This window comes from Branchiostoma floridae, chromosome 10 (genome assembly GCF_000003815.2).
Source record: "Branchiostoma floridae strain S238N-H82 chromosome 10, Bfl_VNyyK, whole genome shotgun sequence".
NCBI lineage: Eukaryota > Metazoa > Chordata > Leptocardii > Amphioxiformes > Branchiostomatidae > Branchiostoma > Branchiostoma floridae.
This window is the reverse complement of record NC_049988.1, coordinates 14,606,798-14,621,856: the sequence shown is the minus strand read 5'-3', so window position 1 is coordinate 14,621,856 and position 15,059 is coordinate 14,606,798. Positions and strand designations below refer to the sequence as shown.

The 15,059-nt window shown below is 38.1% G+C and overlaps 2 protein-coding genes and 1 long non-coding RNA gene across 3 annotated transcripts in view; all 3 read right to left on the bottom strand.

Moving 5' to 3' along the window:
* Window positions 1-448: 448 nt before the first annotated feature.
* Window positions 449-6,106, bottom strand: LOC118425186 (leucine-rich repeat-containing protein 15-like). Its single transcript, XM_035834018.1, has 8 exons — window positions 6,041-6,106; window positions 5,489-5,566; window positions 4,831-4,908; window positions 1,784-1,855; window positions 1,246-1,317; window positions 1,037-1,108; window positions 877-942; window positions 449-669 (listed from the first exon to the last, which is right to left on the bottom strand). Exons 4-8 carry the CDS (start codon window positions 1,834-1,836, stop codon window positions 498-500), a joined length of 435 nt encoding a protein of 144 aa, XP_035689911.1. The 5' UTR covers window positions 1,837-1,855; window positions 4,831-4,908; window positions 5,489-5,566; window positions 6,041-6,106; the 3' UTR covers window positions 449-497.
* A 1,738-nt stretch (window positions 6,107-7,844) lies between these two features.
* On the bottom strand, window positions 7,845-9,172 carry LOC118425184. Its single transcript, XR_004832278.1, has 4 exons — window positions 9,101-9,172; window positions 8,576-8,653; window positions 8,225-8,302; window positions 7,845-7,973 (listed from the first exon to the last, which is right to left on the bottom strand). It is a non-coding gene; the product is annotated as an uncharacterized LOC118425184 (long non-coding RNA).
* Window positions 9,173-9,617: 445 nt separating this feature from the next.
* The window catches only part of LOC118424932 (leucine-rich repeats and immunoglobulin-like domains protein 1), a 6,593-nt gene continuing 1,151 nt past the window's right edge, over window positions 9,618-15,059 (bottom strand). The window contains exons 2-10 of the mRNA XM_035833737.1: window positions 13,121-13,274; window positions 12,623-12,691; window positions 12,348-12,419; window positions 11,925-11,990; window positions 11,734-11,811; window positions 10,717-10,785; window positions 10,252-10,323; window positions 9,855-9,932; window positions 9,618-9,693 (exon numbers count right to left, since the gene is read on the bottom strand). Coding sequence (XP_035689630.1) covers window positions 9,618-9,693; window positions 9,855-9,932; window positions 10,252-10,323; window positions 10,717-10,785; window positions 11,734-11,811; window positions 11,925-11,990; window positions 12,348-12,419; window positions 12,623-12,691; window positions 13,121-13,274 — 734 coding nt within the window. The remainder of the gene's footprint in view (window positions 9,694-9,854; window positions 9,933-10,251; window positions 10,324-10,716; window positions 10,786-11,733; window positions 11,812-11,924; window positions 11,991-12,347; window positions 12,420-12,622; window positions 12,692-13,120; window positions 13,275-15,059) is intronic.

The window sequence follows — 15,059 nt, the reverse complement described above, 5'->3', positions numbered from 1 at the left end:
GTTAAGGTTCAGTACATACAAATTTTCGATGTCTACCAGCACACCTTCGTCACGGGGAATGACCTAGTCTCAGTTCTCGAGAGAGAACACGAGACTAGGTCAGGCTTGCGTGGGGAACTGAGAACTGAGACTAGGTCATTCCCCTTGACGAAGATGTGCTGGTAGACATCGAATGTACACAGTCATTGATTGAAGAAAACTGTTGTAACTGTATGCATACGTGACTGATGAACCTCTTCAATAACTGGAAGAAATTATTTGAAAACGAATTCTAATGTCATACAAAAGTATGCCAAAGCAAATTTCAAAGTCAAAGAAGAACAAAAATGAAAAATCAATTGTTCGGTGTATTATACGCTGTGTGTTTAGTCTTTTGTTCAACCTTGCATGAAGGCTTAGATTTCATAATGAAATCAACCTTTTTTGGGGGGAGGGGGGGGTATTTTTCTCACTCTTGGATCAGTTTTGGGGTTCAGGGGTTCCCAAATCAACATGGCTCAATTGATGAAAAGTAGAACTGACAAAGTAGTGAGACTCTGTAGGCCCTGCAAGGCTGTGTCTGGCACATCGGTGATGTCATTTCCGCTCAGTTGCAAAGTCCTGAGTTGCGTCAGGTTGGTGAAAGGGTTGTCATGCCGGAAGTCAAAGTACTTGTTGTTGCTGAGGTCCCTGAACAATAAAGGGAAATCTTAAACGATTATTACTGTTTTTTTTTATTTACAAATTCATACCTGAAGGCTAATTGAACGCACGAACATAAAATCAATAGAAGTGGCAGCAAACGATAACAATGTATGCTCAATATAGCTACTACGAACTAAGAAAGAACATTAACGATCAATTCCTTCAGGTCAAGGAAAAAGTTTAAATACGTACAGATGTCGAATTTGGGCAGGAAATGTCTCGTTCTCTATGGAGATGATGTGGTTATTTTGAAGATATCTGCAAGGAATAAACATGGTTAAAGAAATGGTACATTCCATCCTGTAATGAATGCTATTTTACAGCTAAAATAAACACCAAATTCTTGACTTACAGGTTGGCCAGTGCCGGGAGGTCCGCAAAGGTTCCAGACAGGAGTGATGTCAGCTTGTTATTCTCCATGAAGCTGTGTATTGGGAATTGACAGTTTCATATGTTACTAGTAACAGTTCAGTTGTATCACACTATGTAAAGAAGAGGGCACTTTTTTGATAATTTTTTATAAATCAAGATTATTCAAGATTTATAAATAAATATACTTACAGGGAAGAGAGGGAAGGGAGGTTTACAAAGGACCCTGGAACCACGGATCTCAGTTCATTGTTCCTTAGATATCTGTAGAAAATCATGATGATTCATCTGAGCACATATTTGCATGATGGTTTGTGAACGGTGATAAAAATCCATTCAAATATAATTACTTATATCTTTATGGAAAAATCAAATGCTTTCAACACATCCCTACCAGCGAACATAAACCATACTAGTTCTCCTACTTCGCCCTTTTTTGTTTGTTTGTTTTGTGCTTCCCCAAGTTGTGCAAATTAAAAGGCTGAAATACACGTTGTAACGAAGGCTTACACAGTTGCAATATATGGTGACATAGTACAGAAAAGTACAGAGGATCTGTAGACCCTTGAAGGAAATTTATCTTCACGTATATGGACATATGGACCATGGTATATGAAAGCAAGGCTGTGATTTTTTGTTATCACATTATAACAGGCGATACTAGGGAAATCATCAATGCTATTTAGTTGGAAGCTTTCAATTAGCAATTGTAAATTGATTATATACGAACAGGCTGGAGAGGACTGTTGTATTTATAAAGGCATCAGTAAGTACACGTTTCATGCTGTTGTACTCTAGGTGTCTGCAACAGAATAAATGAATGAATGAATGAATGAATGAATGAATGAATGAATGAATGAATGAATGAATGAATAAATGAATTAATGAATTAATGGTTTAATGAATTAATGAATTAATGAATTAATGAATTAATGAATTAATGAATCAATGAATTAATGAATTAATGAATCAATGAATTAATGAATTAATGAATTAAAGAATGAACACGTATGGTGTATGTATGTATGCATGTATGGTGGCAAAGCACTGTGGAGCAGAATGACAGCACTGTTCAATGCAATGAGGGAACTAGAATACATTCCAATGGAATTTAAGAAGGGAATTAAGATCCCCTTACTAAAACAAGGCAAAACTAACAAAGCAGATTTCAACTCGCACAGAGGCATCACCCTCCTAAACGTGATGATGAAGATTTGGGAGAAAGTACTATACAATAGATGGAAACCATGGTTACTGTCCAAGGGCCTACCACACGAGCTTCAAAACGGTGGTCAGGTGGGATGTAACAACACTACCACAGCCTACATTGTGCGAGAAGTACTGACTCACTACCAGGAAAGAGGCAGTTTAGTTTACGGCTGTTTCCTCGACACGACTAAAGCATACGATACAGTGTGGATACCAGGGCTGTTGTACAAGATGTTTAAAGTGGGTGTGAATGGCAAAATGTGGAGGTTGATCAAGCTGATGCACACTGAGAACTGCTATTCAGTCAAGTTGAACGGGGAGAAGTCAAGAGAGTTCATAACCACACGCGGAGTTAACCAAGGAGGTGTGTTATCTCTCACATGCTACCTCATCTCAACTAACGATGTGCATGAGATATTACAAGCCCAGGGTGGAGGGGCATCGGTGGGCGGTCTGAACTGTTGCTCACCGGCACTTGCAGACGACATATGCCTGCTTGCAGGCTCAAGATCAGCACTGAAGAAACTTATAGACACTATGTATATTTATGGTACAAAATGGAGGTTTCAATTTGCACCAGAAAAGAGTAAATGCGTAGTGTTTGGTCAGAAGTCAGGAGGAAGGCCTACAGGAAGTTCAGTTGGGGACTGGCGGATGGGGAACACAGCTATTCCGGAGGTTGCTACAGTTACACATGTTGGGGTACAACATTCAGCAAACCTAACATCAGCAGCAGCGACAGAGAGTGCCACAAAGAAAGGCAAAGGAAAGACCTGTGCAATTCTTGCAACGGGATTGGAAGGCAGGAAGCCTAATCCACTTGTCACAAGAAAACTTTACTACACTATAGTGATCCCCTCCACGCTACACGGGTGTGAGTTCTGGCAGCCATCCAATACTGATATGCAAAAACTTGAGCAGTGCCACAGATTTGCCGCTAAGAAAATGCAAGATATGCATTTCCAGACGGAGACAACAGCAACCCTCGCAGCACTGGGGATGCCATCCCTTAGAGCAATTATTGACAAATACAAGCTGAGGCTCTTTGGCAGACTAACACAACTCCCCAACAATGTGCTGGCGAAGAAAATATTCTTGTATAGACTGTACTCATTCTTGCTGAGAAGAGAAAGAGGGATCAGCTCCAAAGGATTTATCAGTGATTGCTCCACAATTGCGCAAGAATATGTACTGAGTGAATATCTTGAGCAGTTCGGGGTAACCCTGGAGTTCCCAGCAAACCGGTGGAAGCACATTGTGAAAGCAGCTGTGGGGGAAAAAGAGGAAGGAAAGTGGAACGACAAAATAAGTGGAAGTACAACAAGGTTCCAAAAGACACACACAACAATGTTGCAACCACACAAGTTATGGATGCTAGCTAGGAAAAAACCTGCCTACAGAAGTGACCTACAAAAGTTGATACACCTCAGTACTGCACCGAGAACACAAAAGGCTTGCCCAGCATGTGACAACCCCACAGATGACCTAGTAAAGCACATGTTGAAAGAATGCAGAACATTCCAGACGGTGAGGGAAGAATTGACTGACCACCTTACTGACTTCCTTGGAATCAGAGTAGCAGTGGAAGTGCACCAGCAGGGAGACGAGAGACTGACTGAAGTTCTCCTTGGTGCACACATAGTAGAAGAGAACATTGAGACAGAACACTGGGAGGAGTTTATCCTGCTTGTGGCAAGAAAGCTAAGACCACTGGCAATAATGGCTCTCAAGCATATAACATGGAAATAAGTCAGGTCTTGGCTCCTATCCACTACGATGGCCAATCAGTGACAACAGAGTAATTGGTGTAGAAACTGTGCAACTGATATACATACTGTGCAACTGATAACTGACTGGTTTAAGTTAAGTCAAAGTGTTTACATTATGTACAGGACCGTATAACGGAAGCATAGGTATGAGTCATGTAAAGGTGTATTTGTAAAGTGTTGCTCATAGAAACTGCATGATGAAAGTTCAAGACCCATGTGAGTCAAACCGAAGTATCGTTATACAAGTTTGCGTTCAGAGACTGTATTTCAGAAGTCTAAGACTAAGAGATGTAGATCATGACAAGTTGGTTTCTTTTTACCATGTACACAGTCATATGTATGACATGTCGACAATAGACAGAACTTTTTAAAGTCAAGCGGGACAAGGCGTAAATGAGTGTTCGTAGAATCTGTTTGTACCGTATTATTATGTTGTAAGCTGTCACCTAGGAAACATATTTTAATATTTGTAAATATTCCATTTTTATGCTCTCCCAAGACGGAGGAATAAAGTATGAAGAATTAATGAATTAATGAATTAATGGTTTAATGAATTAATGAATTAATGAATTAATGAATTAATGAATTAATGAATTAATGTATTAATGAATTAATGAATTAATGAATTAATGAATTAATGAATTAATGAATCAATGAATTAATGAATTAATGAATTAAAGAATGAACACATTAGTTAATGAATGAATTAGTTAATGAATGAATTATAAGTGATTGATTGATTAATCAATTCATTAATGAAAGCAACAAAGAAATGATTAATACTTCGCCTGATACACACATGGTTTGTATATTAGGTGGAAATGAGTTCGTGTCATTTGCCACTGGTACAAGCTGAATCTTGTTGTAGTTCAGGTTTCTGAAAAAAATAAAGAAACATTCCGTACACTGATACATAATTTATCAAAATGATTGAATAGCCTTGTACATCATACATTGGCAGTGGTATTTGTGTTAATATACTTACAGGTGCAATAACATTGATTCTGTTAAACACTGGCCATTGGTATTTTCACAAAACCGTCGTATTTACATGGCATTTGAAGAATGATTTATCCATCGTCATCATACGCTTGCAAGTCAGCATAAATCACTAGAAATGTAGCATTTGCAAGCAAAATGTTTACCTTCAGATGGTCTAGCCTAACAAACAACTGCTCTGTTTATTCTTAGTCAAACACATTCAAGTATAAATGATGACCGACCCCTCTAGCTCTGTCAAGCCAGTTTATGTGTTAGACTCTGTTAGTGTACTAGTAACCATGGTGACAGCCGTCTGGTCCAGATAATTGACATTATTTGTTTGGAGAAGAAGGAGAAGAAATGCAGCAAAAACAATATTCTTATCTTCCGTGATGGTAAACATAACAAGCATATTTAATGCAAAATTATTTAACTCTTAGTACTTTAGTTTATTGAATAAAAAGATCCCTACTTACATTGTCTGGAGGGTAGTGAGACATTCGAAAGCACCGACGTCCAAAGTGTCCTCCTGTATGTTGTTTGACTGCAAGTTCCTGAATTATAAAACATAAGACGTCAATATAGCAGATATATTTGTAACATGTATGTCTTTCAAAGAAATATTGACGTTGAGAACTATTTTTTTTCTGTTTCGAATGCAAAACAGAATACGAGTATGAATGCGATTCTGCCAATTTGGCAATGACCTGGCTGTCTTGCAAGTATTATTGTTTTAAAAGTATTACAGCAGAGTGCATATACGTAGATGAGCTTTTTGTACTAGAGTTGTACAAGATTCTGCTGCGTAAAAACATTCCACGAGACTAATCTACGAGAATATGAAGTATGCAATAGAATGCGCTTTTACGATTTTTTTTAAATTTCTAATGATTATGCATTTGATATATTGTCCTGTATGTACAATGCAATGCTTGTCACGTGTCTGCATGTACTTGAATTGTTATTTGAACCAAATGAGAGAAACCCTGGCATAGAAGATGATAAATCTGTATATAGTAAATACTCACAGGTATTGCAGACTCTTTAGGTTGCAGAGAACCCCTTGTCGTATCCCAATGATATTGTTGCTTTGGAGGTATCTAGTACCAAAACATCAACAAATAACACTTTTATGTCAATTACGTAAAACTTTTACAACAATTTGTAGGTTACACTGTTCATTTTCTTTGTCAGTTTCTTGGTCAACTACACCCACATTGTTATCTAATCACCTCCATGAAATGTCATGGAGGTTATATTTTACCCTGCGTTTGTCTGTCTGTGTGTGTGTGTGTGTGTGTGTGTGTGTGTGTGTGTGTAAACAAAATAACTCAAGAACGGTTGGGTGGATTGGTTTCATACTTGGTGTGTTGGTAGTGTGTGATGAAAGCTGGAAATGATTAGATTTTGGGCCCCCTAGCAACTCCCCTTGGCACTGCAGCGCAACTTCCGGTTTTGCTATCTAGGTGTTCTGAACATACTATGGTCACGATATTTGAGTGTTAGATAGCTCTTGTGCTCAGGAAGAAGTGACATAAGTTTAGGCCCCCTGGCGTCTAGTTTTGGGATAGCAGGGGCATTTTTGTCAAAAACTTCTGAAGAGGATAACTCAAGAAGGGAACAGCGGATTTTCATGATTTTTGGTATGTAGGTACCTTAGACAATGTTGTACAAGATAAAATACCAATTATGCAAAATAGGAGCACATTTGCATAATTAATGAGAATATTCTACCATAGCAGTTTTTCCAATGTATCTCTTGTTCTAGACATGCTAAGGTCTTGACATTTAAGCGGTAGATAGATGTTTGTGTCACGACAAAGTGGAGCAAGTTTCAGCCCCCTAATATTTAATTTGGGAACTGCAGGGGCGTTTTTGTCAAGACATTCCAAAGAGGATAACTGCAGAAAGGATTGAGGGATTGGCATCATATTAGGCATGCAGGTAACTTGGGCAAAGATGTTCATAATGATATGCATGTTATGCAAATTAGGACTTGATTTGCATAATTAATGAGGAAATTGTATAGTTCCAGTGCTTTCAATAACTGGACCTCAATACATGTAACACGTGTTAAGTATGATAGGTGGAATATAAGCAGATACCAAATATGGTAATGATGAACATATTTGCATAATTTATGTAAAAATTTCAAAACCACTTTATGATTAATAATGGGAATTTCATAATTGTGACATGTGTACGTTAGTCAATGATTAACAACACCATGCATTAATTATGTTAATGTATTAGTCAATTGCATGAAATTTACGAAAGCTCGACCTTTTCATGGAGGTATGAGGTCGCCGAACTCTAGTTTATATCATTTATTGTTATAACGAATTGACGTTTTGTTATTTATGTTATAGCCTTCTGTTACTGATGACCCCTGACCCCTCCTCATTATCTTAAGCTCAATTCCTCCTAGTTATCTTAGGTTGACTGAGTCAATTTTTATTTTGACACTTCAGTTTACTTTCATAATTCTTATGTTATACTTGTACACTTATGTTGACTTATGTTTTTGGGGAAGAATAGATTTTGCGACTATAAGTCTAATGGAGATCGACAAGTCAAACAAGTCAATAGACCATCTGACTGGTAACATTTGATACCAAAGTCATGTGTGTGTTATTATCTTACATTGAGATGTGGTTGACCATTAGTTGCTATCAACAGCTTCGAAATGGTCCTTGCATAAACAAACGTAATAACCGTAGGGTTAAAACAACTGTCAGAAAGAAGCATTTCTGGTGCAGACTACCTCGTTTGAAAAGAACAAGTGGCAAAAAAAATTTGGAAAAATTGCCATCCTAAGGTACTCACAGTCTTACCACCGCCCTCATTGTGGAAAATGGAGAGAACAGCCTTTCTTTGTTTCTGTGGATTCTCCATGACAGATGCTCAAAGGCATCAATGGAATATGTAGATATGTTGGTGATATCGTTGTTATCTGCATGTCTGAAAAAATACTTCGTTGTTTTATAGATGTATGTACATTGGCAAGGCGTTTTAAAATCTAGTACTTATTTGTAGTTTCGATTGATGCACGTAAGGTAGCATTCAATAGGATTCTGAACACCAGTTCGCAAATTGGCTAATCAAATAAATCTAACATTACATATCATTAACATGTAACTGTAAAATAGGTGTTGTTTTAAACCAGGTCCTATGAATTGCAACTTCAACAAGTAAACAATTGTGCAACTTACACGAATTTCAGGTTTGGCCAGTCCTCTTCAGAAAATGCGGGATGTGGAAATGTTGTGAATGAATTACTGCTGATGAACCTGTAGAATATGCATAACTAGATTTAACGTTTCTTTGGCTTTTGTTTGTATAATTATAAATGGCTTGCAGCTGCACAATGAACAGCGTATCTTAAATGAGTTCAGCACAACACTTGAATATGGTACACATATACAAAAGAACGCATCTAACGCATTAGAAATAGAAATTGTTACGTGTACCGTTATTTTTGTCTGACCAGACACACATGCTGAGTCAAACCGTAATACAACACAATGAGAATGCCATTTTAAAGACAATGAACTGATTCTTACAGAGTTTCAAGCTTGGAAACGTTGTGAAACGCCTCGTATGACATAGTTGTCATCCCGCTATGCTGACTATGAAGAACACTGGAAAGGTAATGCATGTAATAGACACTTTAGAAAAGTACTGATGCTCCCTTTAAACGTTTCACCTCAAACGCAGTAACTAATGGTGTTTGATAACATTATGTAGCAAATTGCTTAAGGCAGAGGATTGACTTCATACGACAAATGTATTTCCTATTTTCTATTTTACTTCCTGCAGCTTATGATCCACTGCTTATCGAGTCAAGTGTGCTATCTACATAACGTGACGTCACAAAAATAATGAATTGGTCATTCCTTGACAAAGACAGAGCTGTTCAGTCGAAAATATGGGTAAGTCCAATTTTCGTGTTGTAAATTACAGTGTAGCTTGCAACACAGAATGACTGCTTCCAACAAAGATAAACTTTCAAGTTGATATTTCCATACGATACACAACGCTCCATGTGACTGAATAACATCAAATGAAAATTATAATGCAGAGCTTACAGAGTTCTCAGTTCTGGCAGATCCACGAAGGCATGGCCGGGAAGCTTCTCCAGGCTGTTCCTGTTGAGGTCTCTGAAAAAAATCGAGTTGTTGAGAAAGTTTAAGTAGCTACTGCCTAATAAACACAAAACTGATACATAGATATATGTTAACTCTAACATGTTCATTTTAATGGGATCTATTAATTACATAAACTATAACTACAGGTCAAGCTGCGATAAGTATTTTATGTTTACATACAGATGCAGTAGGTTTGGTAAATCGTAGAAGGCCTGCCAGTTGATAGTGGCGATTTTGTTGTTGTGCAGTTCTCTATATGATGAAATAAAAGAAGAAATTAAGATAATAATGCAATTTCGCTTTTTACTACAACATTGGACACTCACAGATCTATTACTATGGAAACTACTATTCCCTTAGTTCAGTTGGAACAAGGAAAAATGTCAACTGTTGTTGATATTTGTTGTATTTGCTTTCAAACAGTCATTAAGATCAAGACATCACGGACGAGGCTGACTCACAGGATTTTCAAGCTTCTCAACAGGTAGAATGCCTTGCTTCCCACGTGGCTGATCTGGTTGTTGCTGAAATTTCTGGAAAATAAAAGAGACCATCTTCCATCAATATATCATTACACGTACTAGGCAGCATATGGTCAAACAACAAAAACATCCTTGTACTTGCTGAAGCGTTTGTGAAACGACAAGCTTGCCAAAGTTTTCGACAATACCATTAAAACAAAATGGCTACCCACAGGTGTGTAACATTTGATGTTTCCAGAGTGTTTAAAGTCCTCCATGACAGCGAGGTCAATTGATTCCCATCAAGTGACCTGCAAGAATAAATCGGCACTCATGTTTTGGTGTGTAAAAGGCATCCACGCCACATAGTACTTGTCACATACACGAACACATTTGCCTGTACTGACAGTTCTATATATTTCTTATTTGTCCCCAGGTATAACTTGCACAACGCGTGTACTAATAGTGTATGTTTTTCGGTGTTACATATAAAATATTTCTGGTCGAAGACTACCACGATTAGAGCAAAGAAAATTGTTGACTAACAAAAGCAGACGCGGATCTCTCCGGGTGCATCGTGCTGTGACACTAAGTGACTACCCGTAATAGAAATAGAACTGTTGATCTTACAGGAACTGTAGGTCATTCATGTGCTCGATAGCGTTCGATGGAATCTGCTTAATCTTGTTCCTACTGAGACCCCTGGAAAGGAAAGGAAATAATGATATATAATGACAACGTGTATCATTTTTCTATAAAGGAAAGGTGCGGCATTTTCTATAATTGCATTAGCATTCATATGAAATAGATTTCGAAGAATTGTTTTCAAAAGTTCAAATTTCGCTACGTACATACGTCTCTTTGTTGTTTTGTTTTTGCTATCACTGACAGCTGTTGCTGCAGCAAGTAAAGTATTGGAAAGAAGTTCGACTAAGAAATACTTTTTTCTTTTGCAACAATTTTCGTTGATCATTGCAGTCATGGTTACATAATTGTATTGGCTTGATCCACCTTTAATATGTTCTTTGGAAAGTATGTTAAAATTGTTTGATAAGCACAAAAAGCACAATCTCGATAGATATTGTTCCAACTTACAGAAATTGTAAGTTTGTGTATGAGAAAAATCCCTTCGGAATCCAGCTTATGTCGTTCTCCATGAGTGCCCTATCGTTAAAGAGAATAGAAAGGTGTGAAATTACTTATTTTAGCAGGAAATAAAGCCATTTCTTTACACTTCATTAACATTTACTAATCTTACGCATGTCTACAAAATAGTTAACATACCAGAAAGCGTAGTTTCCATTCTGTCTTCGCTGACATGAAACCCCTTTTTCACTGCAGTTCAGCTTATATCAACGATAATTGTTAAAATGAAATGTGGCTCTCTTCTCTTCTCTAAAATGTAACCTCATTAGCTGCACAACGTATGAAAAGCAAAGCTTGCCAATACGCATCCTTATACTAGTACTGCCCAATTGCCAGGCTCGAAGGCTACAGCGTCTTTCCTCGGACTGACAAACTATGGGACTCTGTCGATGACGACTGTTTGTCTCCTGCATGCAAATTTTAAGCCTTCATAACCAGTGTTCAGCACTATGTCCAAGCAAAATAATTTCCACCCTCCATCAACTTAGAAGTGCATAGAAGTGGTCAAATGGCCTTGTGCCGTATAAATCCTTATAAAATACGAAGATCATTGCAGGTTGTTGTTCTAGACCGCATTCAAAGAAGAATTTGTATGGCCAGTGGCAATCAGTTAGCATCTAAGCTTGACCCTCTCTACCTCAGGCGAAACGTTGCATCCCTGTCTCTTTTTTACCGGTACTTCCATGGCTATTGCTCCAATGATCTCATACTACTTGTCCTTCCGATGAGAGTCTTTTAGCGCAACACTAGACTCACATCACTTTACTGTTCATTTTCCGGTTTCTAAGTCCTTCAACAGCAACAGTTTCTTTCCCCGGACAGCAAAATTATGGAACTCTCTACAAATTATCAGCCTTCAAAACAAATGTCCACCGCTGCACAGTTTCCAACTTCTTAGTTCATTGCCTGGAAGTGGTCTTGTGACCTTGCTTTGAACAATCTCGTTAAAAAAAGACAAAGACTTACAGGTGGGTGAGACTGTCCGGAAGCAGTCGGCCTGGGTCCACTCCGACCGGAAATGTGATTTTGTTTCGACTGAGATCCCTAACAGGTACAATAACGTAAATATCGTGATGATGGCTACATTGTTACATCTGTCATACAAAAGTTAACTCAAAGATTGTGACTGAAAGAGACATTTTGGAATGAATACTTACAGTCTTGTCAAAGAGGAGCATCTAGATACGTCAGGAAAGTTGAGTAGATTGGTAGCATGGAGCGTCCTGCGATATAAAGAAGCAATTCATTTGTTAATCAATATATTTATATGTTCTAAGACAGTGTACCTTCAGCTCATGCACAAAGCAAACATCATTTTCCTTTATGAAATATTTGTAATCATTTCACCTGTTTAAAATTACTTCCAAGCTTACTACTTTCATTGTGTAAACTATGGGTCATGTACAGCTTGAGTAGTTATGTATCCCCAGTTTTCATACTTTGATTAGTTGATGTTGATGTTGAATATTGTAGTCATGACTACATCATTGTATCAGCTTGTCCCAGGCTAGATGAGTGTGTTTGTGTGGTTTGAACATTCAAATGTTGATGTTAGAGATGACAATTATTGAAGTACTTACAGACTTCCCAGACTCGATAACAAGTCGAAAGTTCCCTTCTCGTTGTAGTACAGTCCGGAGTTATAGATGGCTCTAAAGGCAGGAAATTACAAAGAATAAATTTAATATCTTCATTCATAATCTTCTTATACATCCCGATAGCTTAGTTGGTCTACTTCTTGCTTTTTTACACATAATTACACAATATATCTTTTGAATTATCAATATGCATTATTGCACTCGTTCCTTCATTTATACATAGAGTTGCTGCATAAGGCCTGTGAGGATATACTTACATGGAAGTAACGGTAGGTGAGAATGTCGACTTGGTCAGGTTAAAGCGGTAAGTGATTCGCTTCAGGCCTCTATAAACAAGAAAAACACGTGTATCTATATATGTCTGAAATTAAATTACATCAGCTGACGAAGAGCGCTGTAGCTAAGACATTCACCAGTGTAACATTACTGTCCTTTTTTCCAAGAGTTCACATGCCCTCCATCAGTTGGGATTATCACATTGCATACATGTACCATTAACAATAAACTGCTAAATAATTCACACATCAGAGAACGTATGACAGTTCTACACCAATAACACGACAAGTTATATAATGGCACACAAATTGCAATATGCCGTAGATCTGCTGAAAAAAAACAGGAGGCCCAATATCATTTTTGTCCATTAGACAAGAGCTAACACAGTATATACAAATATTGCACAACACCATTACACCATTACAAACGCAATCAAAAACATTACCTTCTTTGCGAAGGTTAAAAAAACAAGAACATACATTGACGATGCTGACGAACACGACACTGTGGAGGCAGTAGTGTTGCAGTAACAGGCTCCGCAGTGTGGGTACCTGTAGTATGATGGCCAGTATGTCTGGTAGTGGTGCCCGTACCCCGTGTAATGCGAATCATGCGACCAGAAACCAATCCAATCTACGGGGAAAACATTGTAATGTTACCGGCAACTTCCTACTGAAATACCATATTTTCTAAAACTTTTTTTTCGGATTTCCTTGTGTAAATTTATTTACCCCGCAATCCAACTTTCGCACAGCCTCATTACTCTAAAAGGGTACCGCCTAGCTGTTTCTTCAAGGTGAATGTTCAAGGTGAATATAAATTCATTTAAAGAAATCCCGGTCCATCGTCTTTTTTAGTTTGTTTACCCTCGTGTCAAACTCGTATCACGGCGTCATCTGTGACAGCCCGACGTAACGGTTGAAAGACCTCGCGATACCCTTCGTGAGAACTCGAATACTGTAAATGCAGAAACTTTCGCGATGGTTTCATTTTCGCGGTTTTCGCAGTGGCTGTTACAGCGAATTTAAGCATAGCGATGGACGTGCCGTTGTTACATGTTGTATAACGGGACTACCGTAAGGTGGGTGTGTTTGTACAAAGCGCCTGGCACGGTTGTCTGTTTTGTCAACGTTTTGGCCAGTACACTGTAAACACTGCAATGGAACTTTAAATATCTAAAAAGCAACAACGACTCTTAAGTCAATGTCAAAACTAATTTTCTTCTACACGAAACTTGTATTTCAAAGTCTTGAATTGTAAAACTAAATATCTTTAAGTCTTAAATCGTAAAATTAAACCATGCAGCTGTACAGACGTACTTTTGTTAAAATTTCACTTTATTTCTAAGTAAATGACCATGTTGTTATTGCTTCTTTCTTACATTTATAGATGGTCATCATAGAATCTTGAAGCTGGCGTGTTCGAGCTCATTTAAATGGCTACTAATACCCCCCCCCCCCCTTTCCACAAGGACGTTGCTTCCGCCCTGCCCTCTCTTTTCAGTCACACTTAAACGTTTTGTATGATATCTATCCAGTATGACATGGGAGGTTTCATACATTTGTTTTAGGTCGCGGTTAGAGCGCAGCGAGATCGCCGTCTAGTGAAAGTGGAGGGGGGGGGGGGGGCTAAAAGTTTGTGCCTTATAATTATCTACTTTATTTCTGCCAGAACTAACACAAACATGACAAGCATATGCTAACAAAGTAATGCCTGAGATATATACATGCAGGGTCAAAGTTCTTTTAGGAAAATAAGATTGCTATATAAGGCTATGGGTTTACTGTTTTGTCATTCTAAATTGGCTTGGAGAAGGTCTTCCTTTTCGAATAAAAACTCATCCTTGTTATGAAACAGTAAAAGTGCCTTAATTTTCCATTACACTGCTAGAAGAAGCCTTGATACGCGAACATGCCTTTTAGCCATAGCACAATAACAAACTGCTGAAATACGATCCTGGCAACTTTGTACTTCTGAATTACGAAACAAGACAATGCACAGAATACAACAAGAAAGCTTTTAAAAAAAGCTGGCCGGGGCGCATTTGGAAGGACTACCTCAAAATTTCATGTTGTGTTCCAGTAAAATGTGCATCATTATTAAACTAGAAGTTTATATCTAAAATCTATGGGAAGTTGGCTGGAAACCTTTGTTCACTGGTATAATTGGATTTTCCGGCGTACTTTTGTGGGCGGAATTGTATCCCTTGTGTGCGCTGTGTGCCGGATATAAAAATCGTAAAAGAAACTCCGGTGCGAGACCACAGCCAAAGGCGGGAAGAGGTCCCGGATGTGCATTGTCGTTCTTTCTTCGTGACAGAAATTTCACAGGCAGACATGGTACGAATATGTAATGAACAGATTATGGACGGTCAATACTTCTCAAGCTTCTGAATCGTTGGATAGAAAATATCGGCGA

Bases quoted from the DNA above. Each gene is read 5' to 3' on its own strand.
- LOC118425186 (XM_035834018.1), bottom strand. From the start codon at position 1,836: ATGAAACGTGTACTTACTGATGCCTTTATAAATACAACAGTCCTCTCC. The intron at 1,318-1,783 runs GTTCGTATATAA...GATTTTCTACAG, and splicing joins ACAACAGTCCTCTCCAGCCT to ATATCTAAGGAACAATGAAC. The intron at 943-1,036 runs GTAAGTCAAGAA...TATTCCTTGCAG, and splicing joins CTCCCGGCACTGGCCAACCT to ATATCTTCAAAATAACCACA.